This window comes from Marmota monax, unplaced genomic scaffold (genome assembly GCF_021218885.2).
Source record: "Marmota monax isolate L192 unplaced genomic scaffold, Marmota_monax_Labrador192_F-V1.1 WCK01_AAM20220418_F8-fsc00394, whole genome shotgun sequence".
Classification (NCBI taxonomy): domain Eukaryota; kingdom Metazoa; phylum Chordata; class Mammalia; order Rodentia; family Sciuridae; genus Marmota; species Marmota monax.
In genome coordinates, this window is record NW_026694845.1 from 621,084 (window position 1) to 646,505 (window position 25,422).

General features: G+C 47.8%; 1 protein-coding gene across 1 annotated transcript in view; it reads left to right on the forward strand.

The window, feature by feature from the left end:
- The window catches only part of LOC124080422 (acid-sensing ion channel 2-like), a 251,938-nt gene extending 233,143 nt beyond the window's left edge, over nt 1-18,795 (forward strand). Inside the window, exons 4-10 of the mRNA XM_046426345.2 lie at nt 5,057-5,207; nt 7,479-7,535; nt 9,427-9,580; nt 10,903-10,994; nt 14,399-14,478; nt 16,234-16,302; nt 17,828-18,795. Of these exons, the coding sequence (XP_046282301.1) occupies nt 5,057-5,207; nt 7,479-7,535; nt 9,427-9,580; nt 10,903-10,994; nt 14,399-14,478; nt 16,234-16,302; nt 17,828-17,929 (705 nt within the window). The 3' untranslated portion in view covers nt 17,930-18,795. The remainder of the gene's footprint in view (nt 1-5,056; nt 5,208-7,478; nt 7,536-9,426; nt 9,581-10,902; nt 10,995-14,398; nt 14,479-16,233; nt 16,303-17,827) is intronic.
- Nucleotides 18,796-25,422: the final 6,627 nt, after the last annotated feature.

The following is a 25,422-nucleotide window of genomic DNA, read 5'->3' on the forward strand; positions in this document are numbered from 1 at the left end:
AAATATCCCACAGATAAATGAAAAATGAGAAATGTTGCCATAAGTAAACCCATTCTATAAGAAAGGTTAGAGAATTTCTTAAGCCTAAAGATGAATGATATCAAATGGAAAATTCAGATCCATAAAATAAGTGAGGAAGAATGAAATATATATGTGAGTTAATTAAAATATAAGCTTTCTTAGTTTTTTTTAGATTCAATGCAAAAATAATATTACCATTGAACTAAAGTGTTAATAACTGATGTAGAAGTAAAATATATAACAGCAATCGCACAAAGAACAGAAAAACGTAAATGCAACTGTGTATGAAGTCGTGTGATATTAATTCGAGGTAGATTGTGATAAATTAAGGATGACTATTATAAATCCTAGAGCAATAATAAAAATAATAGCAATACAAAGAGTACAAATAGAAAGTAAATAGAAGAGGTAGAATGAACTACTAAATCAATATTCAGTTAACCCAAAGGGAGTCAGGAAAGAAAGAAGATATTAAAGTGGCCACAGAGAGCAAGATGGTCATTTCAATCCCAATGAATCAAGAATTACATTAAGTGTAAATAGATCAAACCCTCCAATTGAAAGGCAGAGATTGTCAGGTAAGATAAAATAGCAACACTCAAATATGCTGTTCACAAGATACATGCCTTAAATATATAAAGATTCTGTCAGGTTAAAAGTTAAAAAAAAGGACACAAATAAAGAATGGAAAAAGATGAATAGTAAGCATAGGAAACATACTGTACAAAGTAAACTTTAAGACCCTTACAGTGCATGAGATAAAGAGGATTATTTAACAATGATAACAAGGTCAATTCTTCAGAAAGATGTAACCCTTCTAAATATGTATGCACCTAACAATAAGTTCCAAAAATACACAAAGCAAAAATTGACAGAACAAAAAAGAAGAAATGAACAAGTTCATAGCCATGGTTACAGATTTCAACATTTCTTTCTCATTAATTCATGAAAAAGTAGACAAAAACAATTCAGAAAAGATAAAGAAGAGTTGGGCAACACTATCAAATAACATAATCTAATTGCCTTTTCAAAATACTAAACCAAGAATTACAAAATGTATATTTTTCAGGTGCACAGAGAACATTTACCAAGATAGAATATATGCTAGACCATAGAACAAATCTCAATAAATTTCAAAGGAATAAAACCATGGGTAATATGTTTTCTGAGCAAAGTGTAATTAAATTAGAAATCAATAGCAAGGAAAATGAAAGAGAACACAAATTACCACCATTAAGCATGAGAGGGCATCACTACCACTTCAATGGACATTTTAAATGATAAATGCATATTACAGAGAAGTTTGTGCCAATAAATTTTAAAATGGAGATAAAATGAACAAATTCCTTGGGGGAAAAACTGCAAGTTACCAAAACTAGCGCATAAAGAAATAGAAAATTTGAATGTCTCTGTATCTATTAAAGGAATTGAACTCATAATTTAAAATCTTCACATGCACATACACAATCACCAGGTCCAGATGGCTTCACTGGTAAATTCAACCAAGCATTTAAGTTAGAAATGAAACCAAGTCTACACAAAAAAAAAAAAAAAAAAAAAAAAAAACAGAAAAAGGAAACACTTCATAACTTTTTGTTTTTAATGAGGCCAGTGTAATCCCAATAACCAAACTTGATGGGGAATATAACAAGTAAATTAAATACAATATCCCTCTTCAACATAGAGACAAAAAATATTCCCCCAAAATATCAGCAAATCAAATAGAGCAATATAGAGACGATAATAAATCATGACTAAGTGAGGTTTACCGTAGCAATACAAGGGGGGGCTCAACATGTGGAGATCAATCAATCTCATTCACCATAGCAACAGAACAAAGGAGAAAAATTATGTGATCCTCTCCATATAAGCAAGAAAACATATCAGCAAAAATAGAGTATTCATTGATGATTTTTTAAAAAATTCTCAACAAAGTAGGACAAGAATTCTTCAGTCCAACAAGGGTCTAAGAAAAATATATGCCTAACATTTTTAATGGTGAAACAATGAACCCTTTCTTCCTAAGATCAGAAACAAGGGAAGGATATCTTCTTTCTTCAGTATTTTTTTTCCAGTATTATACTGGAATTTCTAGCCACTGCAGTGGGGCAAGAATGAAGACTAAAAATGATCAAGTAAAAGTCAAACATAAAGAAGAATGAACCACTGATAAGGGATGCAAGAGCATGGATGAATTTTAAAACATTATGCTAAGAGAAAGGAGCTCCACACAAAGGAATCACACGCTATTATTCTATTTTTATAGAATCCAAGGACTGGCAGAGTTAGTTTATGACAGAAAGGAGACCAGTGGTTGCCTAAGAGTTAGTAAGGAGCACTTGACTGCAAATAGGGAATTTGGGGAGCTACTGGAAGAGTTCTATCTTGATTAGGGTGATTATTGCAAAAGTGTACTTTTTAAAATTCATCACATTGCATATAAAGCTTGATGCATTTTATTATATATAAATTATATCCTAATGAAGTTGATATTAAAAGTAGGCAAATTCAATACCATTGAGGAAAAGGTAAGCCTCAGATTATAGGAGATATAGAGAAAATATTCATGATACATATATATGACAAAGGACTTGAATCCAGACTATGTGCAGAACTCTCACAACTCCATAGTAAAATATAAACAAGATTTTTTTTTGTAATGGGTAAGAGACTTGGTCAAATACTTCACACAAGAGAATGTATGAATGGCCAATGAACACATCAAGTTGTTCCCCAAATCATCAATGACCAGGGGATTACACACAGAAATAGCGGTGTGATCCAGTTACACCTCCAAGAAGGATGAAGATCCAAAAAATGACCATGTCAATATTTGAATTTTTGACGTGGATGTGGAGAGACTAGAACCCCTACCCTCCAGTGGGAAGATAAAATAGTTGGGCGGTTTCTTATACAATTACAGCTACATCTCACTTATGAACTGGCTAGTCCACTCCAGTCACTGACTCAAGAGAAACTACAATACCTGTGCACAAAATGACTCCTAAATACACCTTCCACTCTTTTCAATAATTACCCAAAACTGGAAACAACCCAAACACCCACCGTTGGGTGAACAAATAAACAAATTGTAGTGCATTCAGACATGAAACACTACTCAGAAAAAACAAAAGGAAGTGAATTCCTGATGGAAGGGTGGGTAAAAATCTCAAAAACATGTTGCATGGATGAAGCCAGACAGATACATAATCATCAGCTGGCAGTCTGAAAGGGCGGGGAAACAGCCCAATAAGCATTCTTACTAGGTATCCTGAGGCTGTAGGACAATTAATACTCAAAGGAATAAAAGCAGCAAAGGGAGTGTTTGGAATTTCTCCCAATAAAATTATTACTCCATATACTATGAATCAAATTGATGAGTTAGCTAATGAGTTAAATACTTGGGCAATAATCATGTGCAAATCTAATGTTTCATTTGATAACCACTTACCATCTAATCCTTTATTGTCTTTTTGGTCATCGCATCCTGTAATTTTTCCAAAAATGACAAGAAAAACACCTATCATGAATGCTCCAAATATATTCACTGATGGATCAAATAATGGTACAGCAGCAATAGTTACACCTGATCAAACTTTTACATTTTCAGTACCCAAACAATCAACTCAAAAGGTAGAGCTTAATGCAGTATTACAAGCTTTTGTGATGTTTAAAGATTCTGTATTTAATTTATTTTCCGATAGTCAGTATATAGTTAATGCTATAGTATCCCTTGAAGATGCTGGTAGGATTTCCCCTTCCTCTACTGTTTTCTCTTTGCTTTCCACTATACAAAGTCTAATCTGGGACAGAAAAGATCCATTCTTTATAGGACATATCTGGGCACAATTCAGGAGCCACTTGTCAAAAGAAACGAACTTTATTTTTAGAACCACACACACCAAACAAAACCACTCCTCAGGAAAAACCCTCAGAGCCCAACTGCCACCACTGGCTTCCCACAAGCCTCTCTCTCAACCACAAGCCTCCACACCTCCCACAATCCTCCTGCTCTTGAGGCCGATTGGCTGGGTCGTGTGGGAGGAGCCAAAAAAGTCCCCCAATGAGCAGCTCCGTGGTGTGAAAGGGCAGGGAAACAGCCCAATGAGCATCACCGCAGAGGAGCCAATCAGCTAGATGTTGCTGGGGCGCTGTGAGCCAATCATCATCTGGCAGTCTGAAAGTTTGCTGGGGCCCCTTTGGCTGTGGCTCTCAACATCTCATAATGAAACTTGTAATTACGTGGTGAGACCAGGCAAGCCAAGCTGTGCTAAAGGAATCCATAAAAGTGCCTGGGTAGAAGGGGAACTGCCTGGAAAGGGACAGGAAGGGGCTTTCTAGGGTGACCGATGCCCTGAGTCTTGGTTGGTATGCTGTTTACATAATGATACATTTGTCAGAACTTGAACTGGACACTTAAAATTTGTATATTTTATCATATTTTTTATTCTTCGATCTTAAGAAATAGGGGTGAAAAACTTACCTTGGGCCTTAACACATAGTAAGTGCTAAACAAACATTGATTCTCTCATGCTCCTCCCTCCCCATCCCCATCAGGCAAGCACCATAGATGCTAGAAGAAAATGTCTGGTCATTGGACCTCTGAGAATAGGAATGTCATTCTCCCCAGAGGGGTGCCATCCACAGCATGATCAGGATCATAAATAACAATGGTTATACCTAAAATTGCTATATTCTGATTCCTCCCCTAGGTTTGCCTCTCCAGGTCCAGGTACCAGGTTCCCATGGCTCCAGCCAAGGGGTGGAATTTAGCTGGGTTATTCTAAAAGGTGAGAGATAATGTGTGGAGGTGAGAAGACCCAGTTTTGGATAAGAGGCCTCCTTACATTTATGGAAGGTTGTAAAAGGTGAGGTCTGAAAAATCCTATTGGTGCCAGATATGGAGGGTCCATGAGGCCAGTGGCTGTAGGTTGTCATGCTCAGTAGCCATCTGTTGATTGAATGAGTGTCCGTCGGGGCTGAACAAGCATCCTCCTCCAGGGATAACCACTGCCCCCTCCTTCCTCTCTTGCAGCTTACATACCTGCCCCCGCCGTGGGGTGAGTGCCGATCCTCGGAGATGGGGCTCGACTTCTTTCCTGTTTACAGTATCACCGCCTGTCGGATTGACTGTGAGACCCGCTACATCGTGGAGAACTGCAACTGCCGCATGGTCCACATGCCAGGTTGGTGCCGGGGACCACCTGGGACCTGCTTTGCATTTCTCACCTTGGTGGGAAAAACTTCACTGTTCTGCAAGAACTCCGAGGGATGTTGTTCTGTCATTTGGTTCCTAAATATTTACACTGAAGCTGGAAACACTCAGTCCAGCGACCATGGCAGCATCCTAGTTAGTGTCCAGGAGTGCCCAGATGTTTGGAAAACATTTAGCCCAGTGTTCAATATGTCTGCCAAGTGTTTGATGCTCTTACCTCTGAGAGTTTAGTGCCCAGACCACTGGATGTTTGCCATTCTTGCAACCTGGCGTGGTACATGCGTCAACATCCAGATGTCTATTGCTTTCCTCCAGATGTTTCCCTTCTTGCATCCACATGTCTAGCACCCTTTCAAGTGAGGCAAAAGTCTATTACCCAGCAAATAAATGTGCATGTACTGACACTTCTGTTGTCAGACTAATAATGCATATAGCCATCTCTTTAGAGGTAGCTGGTATGTCAGGCAGCAGCGTAGATTTAAAGCTGTTTGGGCAGGAGTTTGATGTTACAGTATGAAAGAATGAGTGGGGCTGAAGGCAGGGGGCCCTTGGCTTCTCTTTCAGCCTCATCTACACACTTTGTGACATGATATAAATTACTAACCCTCTCTGTTCTCGCTTTTGCTATTTTCAAAATGTAATCATTAGCTGTTAGGAAGACAAAATTAGGCCAGAATATTTAAAAAAATGCTTTGCAAAGTGAAAGTCAGGGGTTGTGTTGGCACATGACAAGGAGAAATTAAAATTCATGTTGAATGAAGACCTACAAAGTGCCAGGAACATTGCCATTACATTTTGTGATTGCTGTTTCAAGATTATATCATACTTTCAGTTATTTAACAAATCCTTATTGAACACTGAGTTCCTCACCAATTACTTTGTTATAACCCACCCTGGAGTGAACATCCTCATACTTAGGTTCTCAATTACTTCATTAGTAATCAATTAGTAGTGACGTTAGTGATCTAAAATTAGAATTACTAATCTTTCAAATTGTCTCTGTCTAAAAGGGCCATCGTTAGGATGGAGAGATGACCTAACCACAGGGATTAAGGAAATCAACTCCCCTTCCCCAGCTAGGGACAGAGGTGCCTATGGAGGAAGGGCCAGAGAGATGCGGTTTTATTCACTCCGAAGATGAAGGAAGGTGGGTGGCCAGTGAGCTTGGGGCAGCCTTCAGAAACTGGAAAGGCAAGGATCTGAATTCTCCCCGGTAGCCTCCAGGGAAGAACCCCTCCCTCCCAACACCTTGAGTTTAGTCCTTGAGACCCGTGTCTGACTTCTGACCTCAAAACCGTAAGACAATAAATTGTGTTACTTACATGAAAATCACCTCTGACCTCCTGGAAGACAGAGTAGAAAAGGAAAAATGCCATCTAAAATGTCATTATTGGAAAGAAGGAAGAATATCAAGCCTTCAGCTCTGAAAAAGGGGGGTTGGGCTAATTGATAAGGAAATGATAATACGATGGACTTTAGCATTTCATAAAAAGGAAAAAAGATCCCAGACTTCTACACAAAGAGCCCAGAGAGGGCAATCCAAAACTGATGAATGGGACTTGCCTGAGGCTCAGACTGAGCCAGCAGCTCGAGGGGTTTCGCCTATGAAATCTGAGCCAAAGGCGAATGGGTAAAGCGGCCGTCCTCGACACCCTTACTATTACTACTGTAAAGTAATGTCTCCGTTACTGGTGTGAAATTCAGGGCAGAGCGGTGGTCATCCCAAAGCAACCTTGGCCACCTGCAACAGCGGGATGTGCTGAGAAGAGTCCCAGCCTGGGATGAGACTGAGCCCTGTCCAAAGCCCCCCTGAATGGCACCCGGCTGTGGGTCCCGGGAAGGCATGAAGCTTAGCCCTCCACTCTCTCCTGGGTGAAATGGATTTGTGTGTCTTGCTCTGAAGCCTACCTGCTCAGGCTGAAGGAGATCATGCACACCCAGATGTAGAAGGGACTTAACCTCCTCCCCACCCTCAGTCCTCCAGGCACGTCCACCCATCCCCAAGGGAGCAACCTGAGAGAAGTGGGTCCGCAGGCCCTACGGTCTCCCGCTCAGGAGGTGAGCCCCCCTGGCCAGGCTCACAGAGCAGATCAGCCTTCCAGCTCTGGTCAGTGCTCCCTTCTAACAATCCGCTGGCCTGCTGGGTCCCAGGAGGTGCTCAGTGTGCCGAGCCCAGGGAGGCGGGTGCTGCTGGCGTGCATGGTTCTGCCTAACTCTCCCTCTGGGTGTTTCTTCTTTGCAGGGGATGCCCCTTTCTGTACCCCTGAACAGCACAAGGAGTGTGCAGAGCCTGCCCTAGGTCAGTACTGGGGGTCAGAGGTACTGGCGTGGGGGTGAGACTGAGATCTTGGAGATCATCCGGGTGTGGGGGTAGAAAAAGGAACCCAGAGGGGATGGGAGGAAAGGGGCTGGGCAGGATGGGTTCACTGCAGGGGCAGGATAGAGAGAGAAGGAAGGAGGAAAAGACAGGAGACAATTGGTACAAGAAGATGAGGGTCACGGAGAACGGAGAGAAGGAAGGTCCAGATGCAGAGATAGAGACGAAGTGAGTTTCATGAGGCACTGAGGATGCTCGGGAATGTAGGGAGAGGGCAGAGACGGAGAGATGATGGACAAGGAGCTCCCAGAGTAGCTTGGTGATACTTCTCCTCATGCTTTGGTGGTGTTCACGCAGAGGCTGAGGTTAGTCCAGAGCCCACCAGTCTTTCCCTCCCATACACTGTTGAGCCCTGGGTGGCAGGAGAAGGCAGCACGTGAGGCTAGGTTTACACTCCGTTATGCAAGTGGAAGGCACAGAGCCTTCCCTGTCCTCCTCCTCCTCCGGCAGCCTGCTGGGCGTTTGCTGTTAGAGTAACTCTGCTGGACCCCCAGCCAGAGCACCGGGAGAGAGGAAGAACCCACAAAGGCACTGCAGCCCCAAAACGAGCCCTGCTCTTCATGCTGCCTTTCTACCATCCTGGGAAATGGATTCTAATCAAGACAAGCAGGGAGCAGTGTAGACAATGTGTGCTCAAGTGCATTCAGCAGCTGTCCCTGAGGGAGCTAAGTGGGGACAGAGCTGGACGCGCACTCACATCCCGATGGTTCCAGAAGAACTAGGGATGGGAGGAGATAGGAGTGACTTCTAATGTGTTCAAAGATTCAGTCTTTGGAATAAAGACTGAGCAAGACCCAAAGGTGGCCGAAAGCACGGAGATGAGATGAAAAGAGAGAGACGGGTAAACAGGCAGGTACTAAAGAAAAAAAAAACATTATTCTGACACTTGTTCAAATGGTAAGAAGCTTTGAGGCTGTTGCAGTAGGAGTCAAGGCCACAGTGACAGGGGAGAGAGAGGGGGCTCAACCCAGAAGACAGCAAAGACAGCTGTGCTCATGGCCAACGAGTGATGTGAAGGAATCCGAGGACAGAAACTGACAGAGGAGCCATCAGGGGCAGCAGGGTTCTTGAGAAACCAACTTAGGCTGCTTGTTGGAGGTTGGCCAGGGGGATGAGGTATATCAAGGGCTGGGATTCTCTCTAAACTGCCCTTAGCAGGATTCCTGCTCAGTGAGGCGAGGTAGGCCCAGAAAGGGGGAGGCCAAGATCAAGACTTAGTCCAAAAGGCTCTGAAGAGCCTGGCTCAAGTTTGGCCAAGGGAAACAGCTTACACCCCCTCACCTGTTTAGAAGAAGGGAAGAGAGGGAGAGAAGGGTCCTAGCTGTAGGGAGATTGTCTCCAGGGAAAGGAATTGAGGACATTTGTACACCTGTACCCCAGCAGGTAGAGGAGTTGGGCGTTGGCTCTGAGGGAGCCCTAGCAGGAACACCAAAGGGACTGGGTCCCCAGGTGCAGTGGTCCCCATGAAGACTTTGATGGTGGCCCACTTTGTGAATGAGAACACAGAGGCCAAGAGCAGAAAAAAGAGCCCCCAAAAATCCAGGACTCCTTTGAAGCTTATTCTCCAAAAGTGACAATATTTGAGCAATCTTTAAAGATTGACATGAAGCAGGGGGAGAAAAAAAAAGACCCCGACTATAATAAAAGCCCAGCTCCTCTCTCTCCATAACCCCCCAGCCCTGTTTCTTAGGACCAGAACCACCCCCCCCTTCCAGCTCACCTCCCAGCTGCTCAGATCCCTCTAGGCTGGGCCAGAAGCCCCAGTCCCCACACCTGATTATGACCTCCCCCCTCCTTCTCCCCCACCCCCCAGGTCTGCTGGCGGAAAAGGACAGCAATTACTGTCTCTGCAGGACCCCCTGCAATCTAACCCGATACAACAAAGAGCTCTCCATGGTCAAGATCCCCAGCAAGACGTCAGCCAAGTACCTTGAGAAGAAATTTAACAAATCAGAAAAATACATCTCGTAAGTACAATGGGCATGATGGGGAGGTGGAAGGAGGGCTGGGTCAGGAGGAAACCGAGGGAAATGTGGGAGGAGGGCAAAGCTCATCAGTTCAGTTTAGCAAGCATTAATTGAGCACCTGCTGCATTCCAAGCTCTGGGTTTAGCATTTAGAATAAAGACAAAGTTGACTTAAGGATTGGCCCCCACCTTTAGGGAGGGAGGCTATAAGGTGCAAGGGGTAGACTTATCCCAAGAGACCCCCGGAAGCTGCTAAACGGTTAGGAGGTGAGTGACAGGCTCAAGTTTGTACGTAGACCCCTGCTTTCCAATGGAGCATCCTGCGGTGACGGAAGCCTTCCACACCTGGGGCGCCCAGTGTGGCAGCCACTAACCCCATGTGGCTGATGAGCACTGGAAAGGCAGTCTGTGCGAGCAAGGAACTGAACTCTCATTTTATTTCATTGAAATCAACTTCGCTGTTTTAAAAAGACCCCTCAGGCGACTGTCTAAGAGCCGGGTGGAAAGCCAGATGGGGAGAAGGGAGCCTGTTACGAGGCAGTTGCCATAAACCAGGCAAGAAATGGGGAGGCCGACTCCTGTGCAGAGAGAGGAGGATTTGCTCCTCTCATCCCCAGCCACTCCTTCCTGTCAGGACCGTTGCCAGAACCCACCCCAGGAGAGCTTCTGCTCAACAGGTGGAGAACAGGGCGCACCAAGAGCCTGGTGAGCAGTGCTAAAGGAAATGGGAGTCAGAGGTGCCAGGCGCCGCTGTTTAGCAGGCATTCCGCAGGCGGTAGTGACTTTCACTGCCAAGATGGGCCTCGTTAACACACCTGCCTGCAGGAGGGGTGTAAGAGAGCTTCTGCCAGGAAACCCCAGCAGGCATGGGCTTGCTCTCTAGAAGATCCTCTGACTTTGGCAGCTGCTCAGCAAAGCCAGGGCAGGGCCGCCTCCTAGGAGAAGCTTGCTCTCAGTCCCAAAGGACTTGGGGGGTTCTCAGGAGTAGACAGGACCACCCAGGAGGTCAGCTGGACAGCTATCTCAGCCAACACCGGCCTGGTCAGGAGGTTGCTGGACTCGTTTTCATACTAAGGACCTGGGTAGGCTCGTGGGGGCTCCGAGTCTTGGAAGCCAGGCAGGAGACCTGGAAACATACCAAGTGGCAGGTAGAGACAAGGGCCAGCGAGGGCAGCCGGTAGAGGCCTGTGGTCCCAGGCAGGAGTCAGGGCTCCTGGTTTCCAGCTCCACTCTTCCTGGGCCCTCATTCTTCCATCTGTCCTTGGGAAAGCTGTGAACGCCGATGGCTCTAACCGTGTATGGTACTGAATATTCCCTCTGCAGAGAGAACATCCTCGTTCTGGATATCTTTTTTGAAGCTCTCAATTATGAGACAATTGAACAGAAGAAAGCGTATGAAGTCGCAGCCTTACTTGGTAAGTCGGAGTGTCTATTGCACAAATCTCCACATCTCCAGGGGTGGGCAGGTGGAGGGAGCAGGCAGACACATAGGTATATAAGCCTCCTAAGGAGGCGACTAATCACTCCCTCTTTCTTTACACTGCCCCTGGCCCAGAAGGGAGGAGCTCCCTTGTGGTGCAGATCTTAGGCCCAGCTCAGTTCTCAGCCTGGACGCTGTTTCCCGCTCTGTGCAACGAGGAGGTTGAGCTCACGGGTCTCTCAGGAGCTTTCCAGCCCTGCTTTCTTGGGTTCCACAGTCTTCTGCCCCTGGGTTGGAGTCAGTGTCCTGGGGTATGGAAGGAGCAAAGAGCTGTAGGAAGAAGAAAGGAGGAGATGCTCCATGGTGGGTGGTCCCCAGGCACCTGACATAGCCAAGGTCCCTGATGAAGTCATGCCTGGAGAGCAAGGTTCCTGCACCAAGAAGGCAGGTGCTGCACCCTGGACCAAGAGTCCATTGTCAAATACAAATGAAGGGCCCCTTGCCCCAGAACTCCACCAACCTGACTGCCACCCCACAGTAGTTCACCTCAGCTGCCCTAGACCCCACTGGCACACAGTGGACACAGGGAGTTAATTTCCACCCTGACCCAGCCCAGCCCCAAACTCACAAGACCTCCAAGAGTGGACAGTCAAAGGACCTGCCCCTGGAGCCCTTCTGCCTACTCCCCCGCATCTCAAGAAAAAGTGCAATGCTTAGGCCCTAAGGAAGAAATAGCCATTGTCCCCGTGATAGAACTAGGTGAGAGTAGCATCCCGGGAGGAACAGGTGCATTCTGCATGGAAGTACAGAAGGACGTGCTGGCTTTGAACCCAAAGGCTGCTGAAAAACAGCTGTGAGAATCTGGGCCAATGGCTTCACCTTGCTGGACCTCAGGCTCCTGAGGTGCAGATTAGATTTACTAACCCCCAGTTTATGAGCTTGTTGCAAGGGTTAGATGTGATAAACTCTGAGCTCAGAGAAAGTCCAGAAGCAATAGGTTCTGGAACCTGGACAGTCACCAGGTCAGTGACCCAGGGTCCATCTGGGCATTTCTACACTTCCTCTAGGAGGCTAGGGACTGAGTCAGAGCTCAGTTCCAACTGGGTTAAGATGGCTGGCACTCAGGCTTTCAAGGTCATTGTGGTCAAAGGTAGCCAATAGACTCATGAGCTGAGCCCCAAAGTAGAGGTCCAGCTCCTTCTCGTAAATCTTGTGGGTCTGACCTGTATTTCCTAAAAGTGATTCATAATGTGCTTCCCCACTCCTCTTCCCTCCCCAGCATATTCTCTCTCTCTCTCTCTCTCTCTCTCTCTCTCTCTCTCTCTCTCTCTCTCTCTCTCTCCACACACACACACACACACTCACACACTCAGTAAGGAGGGCCCGAGCTCTGAATCTGTCATTCTGCATCAGATATGAGGATGAGCTTGTTCCCAGCATCTTGTTCCCACCCAGAATAGCTCACTGAGGAAATCGTGCTGCCATCTGTACCTCCTGTGATGAGAGCATGTGCCACTTGCACACCCTCAGCCATCAGGCCCAGCCCAGCCATCCCTCACCACCACCTAGTGTCGGCACACATGCGCACTGCCCAGGCGCTCACCCAACCCAGGGGTCCCCCCACACAACCTGTGCACATGCACGCCAACCTACAGGTCCATGTAGCCCATGGGGTCCAGAACCACACATAAATGCACACCCACATGGCCCTGCCTGCCAGCCACGCAGCTTCAGACACTCGTCCATGCACACAACCTAGGAAGACACAGTCCTCACATACACCTGCATAACACACAAAACACACCCACATCTACACATGCTTACACACCATCTACCTCCACAGACTCACACTCACAAATGCACACACACACTCAGTGTGCCTAACTGAGGGAGGTAGCCACCCACAAAAAGCCATCAATGGCCAGACCTGCTGGCCTCCTTCTAGACAAATATGTGCATACACACACACACACACCACACCTCGGAACAAACCCTTCCTACTCCACCACTGCATTCTAGTCACGCTGCACACAAACGCAAACTCCCTCACACTTGAAGTACATGTACGGAAGTACACACTCCCCAGTAAGTCTGCATTAAGGACATTCGAGAGACTGAGGGGGAGGAAAAGAAGCCAAGGGGAGCCATTCAAGCCTAGTATCAAATCAAATTCCCACCATCTCTGCTGGTCCACCTGGGAGTGTGGGTGTTGGGCTTTGCTCAGCCATGTGCGAGGGAGCAGTCGGGGCGACCTACCCCTCAGAAAGTCCTTAGACTAAGAGGTCCACCCCCACCAAGGGCATCCCCCATTCCCACCCTGTTCCCCAGCCAGCCTGGAGGCTGACAGCTGGCCAGTAGAGCAGGGAGGGACTCCATGGTTTTGATCCTCTGCCCCACTCCTCACCACCACCACCACCCGGGCAAGGTTTCTGCAAAGGTCAGGGCTTGTCAAAGCCACACACGTTGGAGGCCACTCTGCACCCCAGAGCTGTGCTCTACTTGCTGACTCCAGAGCAGAGCATCTTAGGCTTCTGAGGAGTCCAGACCCTTTGAGAACCTGACGAAAGCTGAGGTCTCTCTTGCCAAAAGTGCCCAAGTGCCATGCACTATGGCCTTCACCTTCACGGGGCGGTTTCCAGCCATCCAAAGCCCACCCAGGAAGGTCGGTCTTAACCCCTGGCCTGAGAACCACTCAGGGAACTTCAAAAATGCTCAGAATCAACCCCAGAGGTTCTGATTCTCCAGGCTTGAAGTGCATCCAGACATCTACTCAGATGGAAAGTCTCCCAGGAGAGTTGATGCAGGGATTGGAAGACAAATCTAGAGAAATTTGACCAAAGGAAACCTGATGTCCCAGGGTGAGAACCTCCACTCTAGAAAGAGACCCCAATGACCATGGACCCTTGGACAGGAGAGAGGAGACATCTAGGACCTTATCCCAAGAGTGGAAGGTGCCCCTAGGTGGCCCTGAAGGCCATGCCATGATGGTGGGGGAAGAGGGGACGTCTGTGGTGCCACTGCTCCTGAGACCCACACCCAGGGCTCCTGACACTGGTGTATGAGGCTATCTGCACCCTTGTCCAGGGCAAGGGCCCAAACATCTTGTCTTTCCCAGTGGGGAGCCACATGGGACCCAGTGTGGTTCTGAGGGTGATGGAACAAGCCCATGAGCCCTTCCAGTAAGTGGTCACGTCAGTCTCCACCGTCACTGGGTGCTGACACACTTGTCTCTCAGAGCCATGCGGTGGGCCCAGCCAGAGGCCTGGCCCTCTCGTGATAAACCCAGGCTCCCCGTGGAGGGGACGCTGTTCAGGAACTCTGGCTTCCAAGTTCTTCGTCTGTTCACACCTTCCTGTGTGAGTAAAACCAAAACTTTGGTCTTTTCCCCTCTCTCTCCAGGTGACATTGGTGGTCAGATGGGATTGTTTATTGGTGCTAGTATCCTTACAATACTAGAGCTCTTTGATTATATTTATGAGGTAAGATGGGATTGTCCTCAGGGAAGTGACCCTGCCCTCCACCCACCTCCAGGCTCAGAACCAAGGCATATGGAGGTGCCTGGCTCCCCCCACCCAGAGCCTGCTCCTCCTGCTGTGCGCCCATATCTTTCATTGCCCAATCCCTAGGCATGGTGGGGGGGGGGAGGTATTGGGGAGGGCAATCTTAAGGAGGGGTGGTGGGAGAGAAATGGAAGCCATGGTCCTATCCTCAGGGGCCCGAAGAGTGATGGGCTGTCTACCTGTAGAGAAGGAGCAGGAAGGGTGGGAGGCCAGCCCTGTCTACCTCCTACAACAAGGCTGGTGGCGGGGGCTTCGTAGCATGGATGTATCCACATCAACACACACTGACACTCACAACATACAACCACACAACACATCACACTCACACGCATCACACTCAAACATACACACACCACACACATTCACACATATGCACGCGCAGGCAGACAGACAGACACACACACACACCATGCACAAGCCTACCCTCTGAATAGCCCATCCCCTGGACAGTGTCCTCTGTGGTCTGGCCAGTCTTAGGGAAGGGGCATTTCCCAGCAGTCCTCATCAATCCCCAAGCACCAGCTGCCTCCAGTGTAGGGAGATGGCTCCCTCATGAGGCAGCTAGAACAAGGCCTCAGAAATCTCCTCAAACAGCAGAAGGCTCCTCGGGCTTCCAGAGTGCCTGGAACTCGTCAGCTCTGGCAGCTCCCCCAGATCCAGGCCAGTGGGGAGCAAGCTTCTAGACTTTTCTGCAGAGGATTAACTTGGCCAAAGAGCCTGAGAGGCTCAGCCAGCCACCTGAGGAGCAGCGTGGAGTTAGCGACTCACCAGCAGCAGGAAGCACAGTCTACCTATGAGTCTGTCCCAGGTGTTCACTTGCAGACCCCCAGTTCCCTGGCTGTGAGGTGGGAAGTGCCCTTCACCCCTCCAATTGACCCCCTGAAACAGGCAATGGTCCCAGAAGTTCTAAGGCATGCCCAGACCTGCAAAAGTCCCTCCGGACCTCTTGATCCTATGCCAGCAAATGCCCACACAGCAGCGTTCTGCCTCCCTCTGAAGGCTGGCTGTTCATGGCCAGCAACGCTGGGAATCATGGGGAGCCATGGAGCCCCATGACAGAGGTCCTCTGGAGTCTCTCAAGCCTCTCAGAATGATGAACCCAACCTAAATAAGGTCCCATGGCTAGATTTTATTCTTTGTTTATTAATTCTTATGAAAAGCTATACAAAGTTAGAGCAATTGAATTACATCCTCTAATGTATTTAAGAACTTCCCTTTATTGCTAGGAATAAAACATTAGGAAGGCAAGTGTGCCCTCATTTTGTGAATTGTGGAGTTGTCAGGCCAGAAAGTAAAGAATGACCTTGTCTCCCAGGCCCCGTCTTAAAAGGGGGTCCCAGGCCGCTCTTGGGGACTAATACGGAGCCAGTCCTACCAGCACCTTCTGCTTATCGACACTCTCCATCCAGAACAGAAAGGGGTCTCCACACTCCAAGACAGGACCCTCCCACTCTTTCTCTCCTGCAAAAATAAAAATGCCACGTTGGCCAAAGCCAGGTGGAGACAGATGGGCTTCTAAAGCTGTACGGGCCTGCAGGCCTGGTTCTTGCCATGCAGTGTCCACACCACAACCAGATGGTTGCTGCCTCTGCAGCTCCCCAGTGGAGCCCAACAGAGGGAGCCTTTTTGCACCATCCTCCTGGCCTAACGATCTCCTTCCTGCTTTTCTTGCAGCTGATCAAAGAGAAGCTATTAGACCTGCTTGGCAAAGAGGAGGACGAAGGGAGCCATGATGAGAATGTGGTAAGTGCAACTTCCTGGGTTGGAAGTTTCAGAGATCCCGTGGAGTAGGTGGGTGAAGGGAAGCCAGATCCTGGGGCTGGGCAGGATGGATGTGATTCACTGCACACCTTCTGCGGCTTATGATAACCTGTCAGTCCCCAAATCCAAGGACACTCCAACCAAACCTCATCCCAAAGGTCAATGGTGAGCCATGAATGCAGCTAATTCCAGGAAATGATTCCAGGATAGGTTCTTCATGGTCCAGACAGCTCCTCCCCTCACTTCACAGCCTGGGGAAGGCAAGAGATGATCTATGTAGGTTTACTGCCTTATTCCCCAAAGCTGGCAAAATGCAAGCAGAATGTCACTGGCACCCATCCCATTTGAAGGGGACAAAGCTTGGGCCCTGGTGAAGTTGGTAGCAAGCATACCCACTATAGCTAAGGACAACCGTATGCCTGGCACATGTTGGCCACTGTGCTGAGTGACGATGTGCACCATGTCACTGCAGCCTCACAGTCACCCTAGAGGAAGATCTATCTTTATCTCCTTCTAGTGTTTGAGGCTACGGAGGCCAGAGTCACATAGCTTTTGAGTGTCAGAGCTAAACTCCAAGGACCTCCATCCACACTGCCCTACTCTGCCTCTTCCCTCCAGCCATCATTCTCCCAAACCTAGTCCACTCCTGGGCTCAGGTTGATTGACATACACAAATAGTTCTGGCTTTTCAAACCCGGTGTTGGCACCCCAATCAGCACTTCCAGCCCTGGGACAACCTCATGCCTTGAAAGCCCACCATCCCTTGAAGTCAACCAGTCCCAAATGGACCTGAGACACTTCTATCTGGGCTCCCATTTCTGTTCCAGACAGTGTCTCTCTGCCCATCTCCCAGGCTAAGAGTCTTGCTCTAGTTCTTTGGACTTCTGCAGCTTCTGCTGAATGGAGGATGGCCTCCACCGAAGGGGAGAGCAGGGTGGAAGGGCCCCAGGCTCTGGTCTCAGCGGGTCTGGCTGAATCCCAGGTCCCTCCTCCTAGCTGTGCTCTAGGGGGCAAGGTTCTTAACCTCCATGAGCATCTGTGTAACAACATAGGACCTCAGAGCGTTGTCATGGGGATTAAGTGAGGTCATGCCTATCAATGGGTCAGCACAGCACCTAGTGGAGAGTACCTTCCCAGCAAGTGGTGCTTACCTCCCCAGCCCACCTCCCCTCCTGCCTTCAGAATGTCTTAGCCTCGTGGCCTCCCTTCATCCCACTTCTCCTCCCCCAGCTCTGTCCCCATCAAATCTCCCCCAAATTCCTGGCACAGCCTCCTGGCCAGTCTCCCAGCCTCCTGCATACTGAAGCCCGAGAACCACCCAACGATTCAGAGCCACCTCAACTCCACGCTCCTCAGGGACACACACAGCTGCTTTTCCCTGGGGTCAGCTTTGCTCTAAAGCTCTGATCAGCTCCGGTTCTGACCTACAGGGGTTCCAGCAGGGCTTGGCCTCCCAGTGAATGTTTGCTGAGTGAATGACAAACGCCCACCTTCCCTTTCCCTGCAGAGCACTTGCGACACGATGCCAAACCACTCCGAAACCATCAGCCACACTGTGAACGTGCCCCTGCAGACAGCCTTGGGCACCTTGGAAGAGATTGCCTGCTGACACCCCTCGGGCTAAGCCAGCACCCTCCAAACAGACCTTAAGGCCCAAGACCTAGGACAGGGGACAGCCAGCTCAGGTGGGATGGCCCCTGATGACGGGAAGAAGCAAGAGCCCCCTATGCACACATTGCAAACTTCTGCCAAACCTCGCTCCGGCCACGTCTGACATGAAGCGTCCCTGGGCCTCGCCGTGCGTCCCTCGTAGGAGAGATGAGTCACACTCTGGAACTGTCCGAGAACCAACCTGCCATCACATCTCACTGCCAGATGTATAAAGCACCTGCATGCTCAGACTTCTCACGGCGCCACCTCACATCTGTCTTGTACATGATATTCCTCCATGCAGTTTCCAGTGTCCGCTCTGCCGCCCGTGCAGTGGGTCCAGATTCCAGCCCCAAAGCCACCATGAGGCCACTCTGGCACTAAAACTGCACAGTCGAGAGGGAAACTGCAGGACTCTACTATGTTCGATCCTTGTGTAGTTCGTGAAGGTTCTTAACCTGCCCACAACCCCTTTCCCCCCAAAACTGGCCCATGGGGCTCCGGCACCTCAGGTGACCAGCGCCAAACTCCCTCCCGCCCCAGCGCCTGTGAAGGTAGCACAGTGTCCTGGGCGACCCCAGTATTCATCCATGGAGCCACGTTGTTCTTCTCTCTCTGTGACACAACTTGTACAGTCTGATTTGTTTTTTTAATTTGGGTTGGGGGCGGGGGCTATTTTGTTTGTCTGTTGGAGATTTTTTTGTTTTATGCTTTTTTTTTTTTTTGGTTTTGATGTTGTAAGGTTTGGTTTGTTTTTTTCGTTTTTTTTTTTTTTTTGGAGTTTATTTATTCGTGCTTCAAATCACGGTCATATTAAAAGCTGGTCTTGTGGAAATGGCTGTGTCATTTCTGCCTTTTCTCCACATCCAGGTCTCTTCCCAGCCACTAAGGAAAAGCTCAGACCTGCCCCGGACCAGGGATATGTATGTAAAGTTTCAAGCAATAGCATTTCCCTTGACAAAACGTGTACACTCTATATTTGATCCTGTTCTCAAGTTTTGAAAAAGTTGAGCACGACCTTGTCAAGGACTTCATGACCCACTGACAGGTTGTAGCTTGTGTCTAGAAGGACACTACCCCCCACCCCCCGCGTGGCATGAAGAGATGGCAGCTGAGAAAGCTGCCCACACCTCGGAATCACAAAGATGGCCTTCTAGGCCCACTGAAGTCTGTCTGCTGCCCTGACTCCTCCCAATCCTGTCTGTCAATTCAAGCTGGACACAAGCCCCCAGTGTGGCCTCTCCACCACACACCAGCCTACTGGCCCTCTCTCCACCTCATCTTTCCACACCATCAAACTGAACTGCCTCATCCCTCTAGACGTCACGTCTGTTTCATGACTCCCGAGAGGGTGACCAGGTAGGAAAGGCAGTTAGAAGGTGCCTTGGAGGGGACAGAAGGACGTTCCCTTTTAAGCCTTTATTAGCAAATGAGACTTTCTTTTTCAGGCAGAATCTTGTCCTCAGGACATCCTGCTGATTCCATTCCTTTGGCCTTGACTTTGACTTCCTACTACCAACTCTAACGCTTCCAACCAGGGTCTCCCCCAAAGCAGAGGGGGAAAGTCTAATGTGCTAACATGTCTGGGTCTTCCCCCTTGTGCATAGATGCATAGAAACGCTAGACCAGGGGCTCAGAGTTCTGGTCCTGCTCTTTCCTCCAGCATCCTATCTACACTGTAGCTACCTATTCATCGCCTTTCCCTCCCACCATGACCCACTAACACCAAGGAAAGCTATTTCCCCAACATGATGAGTAGAAAAGAGTCTCATCAGAAATTGGCAGCCCTAGTCCTGGGCTGCCTTCTCTCAGCAGCTCTCTGACAATAGTGAGATCCCAACCCTCTCTGGACGCAGCTCCCTCAATTTGGGGATGAAGATAAAGTCTTCCCTATGTGAAGGGAAGATGCAGGACCAGACAACCTCCCGCGACCCATTGAGACTCCTAGTGCTATGACAGTACTATCTCCAGCACCCAGTACTGGACAAGTTGTACCTACCTGTCATGTTCACACACAAACATAGCCAAGGAGTTGGCGGTGACGGGAACCCCAGAAGGTAAAAGATACCCCTGACCTGCTTCCCGGGGCAGTCTCTCAGCTGGGGTCACTCAAGCTGCTAGTGAAGCTGAGCTTTAATTTATAGCTGGTCAAGGCCCTTTCCTATCGCTTCAAATTACTACTAATTTAGCAGTTTAAAATAACATGAATGGCCAGGCACGGTGTCGCACGCCTGTAATCCCAGCAGCTTGGGAGGCTGAGACAGGAGGATCGTGAGTTCAAAGCCAGCCTCAGCAACTGTGAGGCACTAAGGAACTCAGTAAGACCCTGTCTCTAAATAAAATCCAAAATATGTCTGGGGATATGGCTCAGTGGTCGAGTGCCCCTGAGTTTAATCCCTGGTACCCCCCCCCCAAAAAAAATAAATAAATAAAACGAATGTATTATCTCACAGTTCTGTAGGTTAGAAATCTGCCACAAGTCTCACGGGCTAAAACCTGGGTGTCAGCAAGACTGAATTCCTTTCTGGAGGTTCCAGGGAAGAATCTACTTACTTTTTTCAGCTTCTAGAGGCCACCTGAATTCCTGGGTTCATGTTTTCTTCGTCCCTCTACAAAGCCAGCCATGATGGATTGAGTCCTCAGATCACAGAACTCTGAACTTCCACAGCCACATCTCCCTCTGACTCCTGCTTTTTCTTTAGAGGATCCTCGTGATTACATCAGGCCACCAGATAATCCAGGATAATCTCCACCATTGCAAGGCTATTAGCTTAATCACATCTTCAAAATCTCTTTTACCATGTAAGATAACTTATGCACAGGTTCTGGGGATTAGGACAAGGGCATCCTTGGGGCCCTGATTCTGCCTATCACAGGCCTTTTGGATCCTATAGTCCAATGTACTCTGAGCATACCCAAGAGGGCAGGGGAGAGACTGACCTAAGGTCACCCAGCAAGTTAGTGTCTGTGCCCAAGCTATACCTCTAAGTTCCTGGCTCACAATTCCTTTCGTAGACCTTTTTGTAGACTTAAGGGGGACTAAAAGTTATTATTATTCTTCCAGACTTTGCCGAGGCATGGAAGTCCCTCTTCTGAGACAAACTTACTCCTCATGACATCAGGCTTGCAAATATTCTGCTAGTGACTGAACTATCAGATGCAGGACAGAAGGGTCTGAAGGGTGGACTCAGACTGTTCCCATCAGGGACTGGAACCAAGCGAAATGTCTATTTGGATAGTCGGGAGTCTATTTGATGCTTCTGCCTTGTTCCAGTTTACAGCTTCATAAATTTTTTAAAATCTATAGCTTAAGTTGCAATTTGAACTGCTTCATTGGATTTCTGGCTTCCTTTCAGGAAAAAAAAACGGAAAGGGAGATCAATTTGTTGATGGAGGAAAGAATATTCAAACCTACATTTAGACTGCTTCAGGGTTCACATATCTAGGTACCCCTTTTGATTTGGGGAATCTGGCTTTGTTCACTTAGACTAGGTCTATATAATTACTTAAATTTTCAAAGGAAAAAAAAATATATATATATATGAAATTCAAAAAGGCAAATCAATAGCCAGCTACTGATTATTGATTATTAACAAAACACACAAATTTCAGAGGCTGGTGGGGTTTTGTATTATTGTTTCAAACAAGTAAACATCTATGTAATCATTCTTCATTGAAGATCAGGAGAGACTGGGTGGACAGGAGTGACCCAAATGATGACACAAAGTCCGAGGATTGGGAACAACCACAGTCCAAACCACAAGGCTGGATTCTCAGTGGGAATCAGAGAGTCAGATAAATTAATTAGGGAGTGACCCACGACCTCAGGAGCAGAATCCACGCGGCTTGCTGCAGCTAAGAACAGCAAAAGGAATGTGAGTAGTGATGCCTGGGGACTGAGCTGGTGGCTTCCAGGCTGTTGCTTTGTTGTTTTTGGCAAAGAGAAACCACAGTTCTTTTATTTTCTTCTTCTCAGCTTGAAGCTATTTTTGTGAAAGTTTTAACCATGAACATGCCTGGGAAGAAGTGCGTGGAGCTGCAGGCGCTAATGAGGAGAAGATCAGAGGACCCAGAGGGTATCTGGAGAAAGGCTCCTGATGTGAGCAGTCAAGGAGGCAGCCAGACACAGGCCCGGCCCACAGGTGTGAGTTTGGCAGGTCCTGTGTTCTCTCGGAGGCCAAGAGGCCAAGGAGAAACCCGGTTGCTGCTTCCTTCACAGCTCAGAGATTTTGACTCATTTATTCTGCGTGGGACAGGACCTCCATGAGGTCCCCATCAATGAGTGTCCCCCAGGAACCGAGAAGAAAGAGGAATCAGAAAGGGCAAGGAATTTCCTTCTGCAGGAGGGGGTGCAGCCAGCCCTGACCCATACTCAGCCAGAACAGACCCCAGGCTGCACAGAATGAGCTTCCTGGCAGAGATGGGAAGGATCAAGGGGACAAAGGAGGGTCTAATGCAAGAAGGACACAGGTCCGCCATTCATTCAACTCAACTGATATGTGCCAGGCATGTGTCCTCAAGGGATTCATAATACTGACAAGTATACAGATGACTGCAAAAGATGAATCCAGTTCCCAGATGAGGGGGTGTGGAAGAGGCATCTGCAATTCCCAGAGGGCTGGAGAAGGCACAATTCAGGGGATGGTACGTAGGCCCAGGGGAACCCAAGCAAAGAATCAAAAGGGGAAATCATCCTATTGACCACCAAGAGGTAGTCAGGTGATGAAGGAGGAAGGGCCTGGTCACCTTCTGAGAAGGTATCATGGCTCACGTCCTTCAAAGTCCTTCCCCTGCTCCCCAAGGGTCTATGAAGACATTTCTCAAGGGGGACTGAATTTATTGAGCTAATGGCTTTCTTCCCACTCACTTCAGACTCTTGCCTCTCAGAACATGGAATTTTTTGTGCATGAGTTTACATATTCCTAAGGCTAACAGGTGGAGTATTTTGCAGGACATGAAACAGGACAGTCATACCCAAACCTTCTAGGAAGGAAGAGGGAATAGGACAGGTAGGAAGAGGAGAATCTCTTAATAATTCAGTTCAGCACTTAATAAAACCCATGCTCAGTTTTCAAGAGGAAAATAAGAGGGTGGCAAAGACTTTACACGGAGAATCAAAAGACTGAGCTTTTTAACCTGTTTCTTCTGTCAGCTGACCCCATGACTCTGGGCAGTCCCCTTCATTTCTCTGGGCCTCCATTTCCTCCTCTATAAAAGGGGAGAAATGGAAAAGGGACAGATAACCCTTTTGGCTTATGCTTCCCAACTCTAACATTCCACGAGACTAAGTTGGGAACAAGAGTTGGGTATGTGAGCAAATCCTTGATTTATTGCTCAGAGCCCCTGTTTCCCTATCTATAAAATGTGTACGATGGGGGCTGGGGCTGTGGCTCAGTGGTAGAGCGCTTGCCTAGCATGTGTGAGGCCTGGGTTCGATTCTCAGCACCACATATAAAAAATGAATAAAATAAAGGTCCATCAACAACTAAAAATATACGTAAAAAATTTTTAAAATGCATATGATGATGTTGGTTTTCAGGGTAACTATGAGAATTAAATGAGACGAGGTGCATAAAACATTTTCTCCCTTCATCAGCTTTCTCCCTGTAAGACAGTGATTCTTGATTTTGTTGGGATCACTGACTCTTTTTTAAAAAGATGAAAGCTATGAACTCCCCACCCCAGAAAAAAATGCACGTGGTCATGTAGATGTACAAAAAAAAATTGCAGACAATTTTAAGAGGGTTTTAGAACCACAGAGACTATCTGGGATCCTCTAGGGATCTATTGATGCTAACCAAAGACTCCCTGGTCTCGAAAGTGCTAAACAATCCTCTAATAAAACCCACCAGTATCACAAAGAACTACCAAGATTTCTTCTCCTAAAATGACATAAAGACTGTCATTTTTCAATTTATAGAGAGAGGGGGGAAAAAAGAAAGAAAAAGATAGGATTTGATCAATTTCATGTTTTTTTCTCCCTTCATTTTTTTTTAAACCTTTGGCACCTGCTGCAGCTTGTGAGCTAGTGGGTTCTCACAGATGGCAAAGTGAATGAGAGAGCAGAAAATGACTATGAACAGAAAAGCTTGAAAATATGATTTCATAAAATTATTTTATGCATGTAGAGATTTCGAGAAGACCTGTGCACATCAAAAGCCACCACAGCATCAGCCTTGAAGACATCCCCGTGGCCTAAGGATGTGACCCCTGAATCACAGCATCTGGGAAATGCATGCCTAATGTTCTCTGGTTGCCACTAAGCCCCCAAGCACACCCCACTGTTGAATCTCATTCATGTCTGAGCAGAGCTGCTGGGCTGGCTTTTCATTTGTGAATTTTAAAGAGTCCACACCCTGATAATGGCTATGAGGGATGCTTTGGGAGGGGAATCTGAATGCCTTGCCTCCTTGAAGCTGTTCCCTACTCCATGCTCATTTGGCTAACTTATCGCCTTTATGGACCATTTGTCTTGAATGTAATTCAGACCTTTGTGGCTTCTTTTCACAAGGAATTATATCCAGTTTAAAACAGGCCAAATATAAAGTGATGGATGGGCACCAAATCATTCCTAGCTACTAACCTTAGAGGGGGGAGGTATTAAGGTACAGCAGGAAGAAGGCTTGGCTCTCTGTCCTGAGTCTATCACTGCCTGAGCATTCTGTGTGTGCCCATGATAGCTAGGCACTGTGCGGGGTGCTGGGGGCTCATGAGGAGGACACACCTAGGTCTGGCTGAGTTGCACTGAACTTTGGCTGAAGCCCTTAGAGAAAAAGTTAAAAGCTGTGGGCAGGAGACACTAGGCAAAGGCTCAGAGGCAGAAGGGAACTCGAGAGATTTAGACAATGCAGGATCCCTGCTGAATAGGAATGGGCTACCTCTCTACTGCCTTCCCTCGACTGGACCTTTCCACTCTGGGGTCCGGCCTGCTGAGGCTGGGTCTAGCAATGGAGTCTGAGATGTGCTGGGGATGAAGCCTGGTTTCTGCAGCCTGACATCTCCATCCAAATCCCAGCTTCACCAACTGTGCCATCTTGGGCAAGCTTTAAAACTTCTCTGAGGATCAGCTTCCTCCTCCATTTGCTGTATGGGTAGTGAGATAAGCTCTGGCAAGTGCCACTGTCATGCCTAAACCACGACAGGTCGGCGATGATGAAGATCCCATCCCAAGTGCCAACTCCATCAAGAGTGGCTGAGAAGGTTTCCTGGCCCCATGCCGGCTCAGTCAGATAGAAGCTTGTGTTTAGTTTGCAATATCTTCCAACAGGCAAAGGGGCAAGAGATGGTGGCACACATGCTCAAGAGTGGAGAAAACCAGCCATACCCTGCAGAGGGAGAGGTCACACAGGCAAAGACCAGGATCTAAGCCCAAAGAAGAGCACTCAGAAAAGCCTCCTCATCTCCCTCACCTTTGCAGAGAAACAGAGAAGCAGCCGCACTTGAGCAGACCAG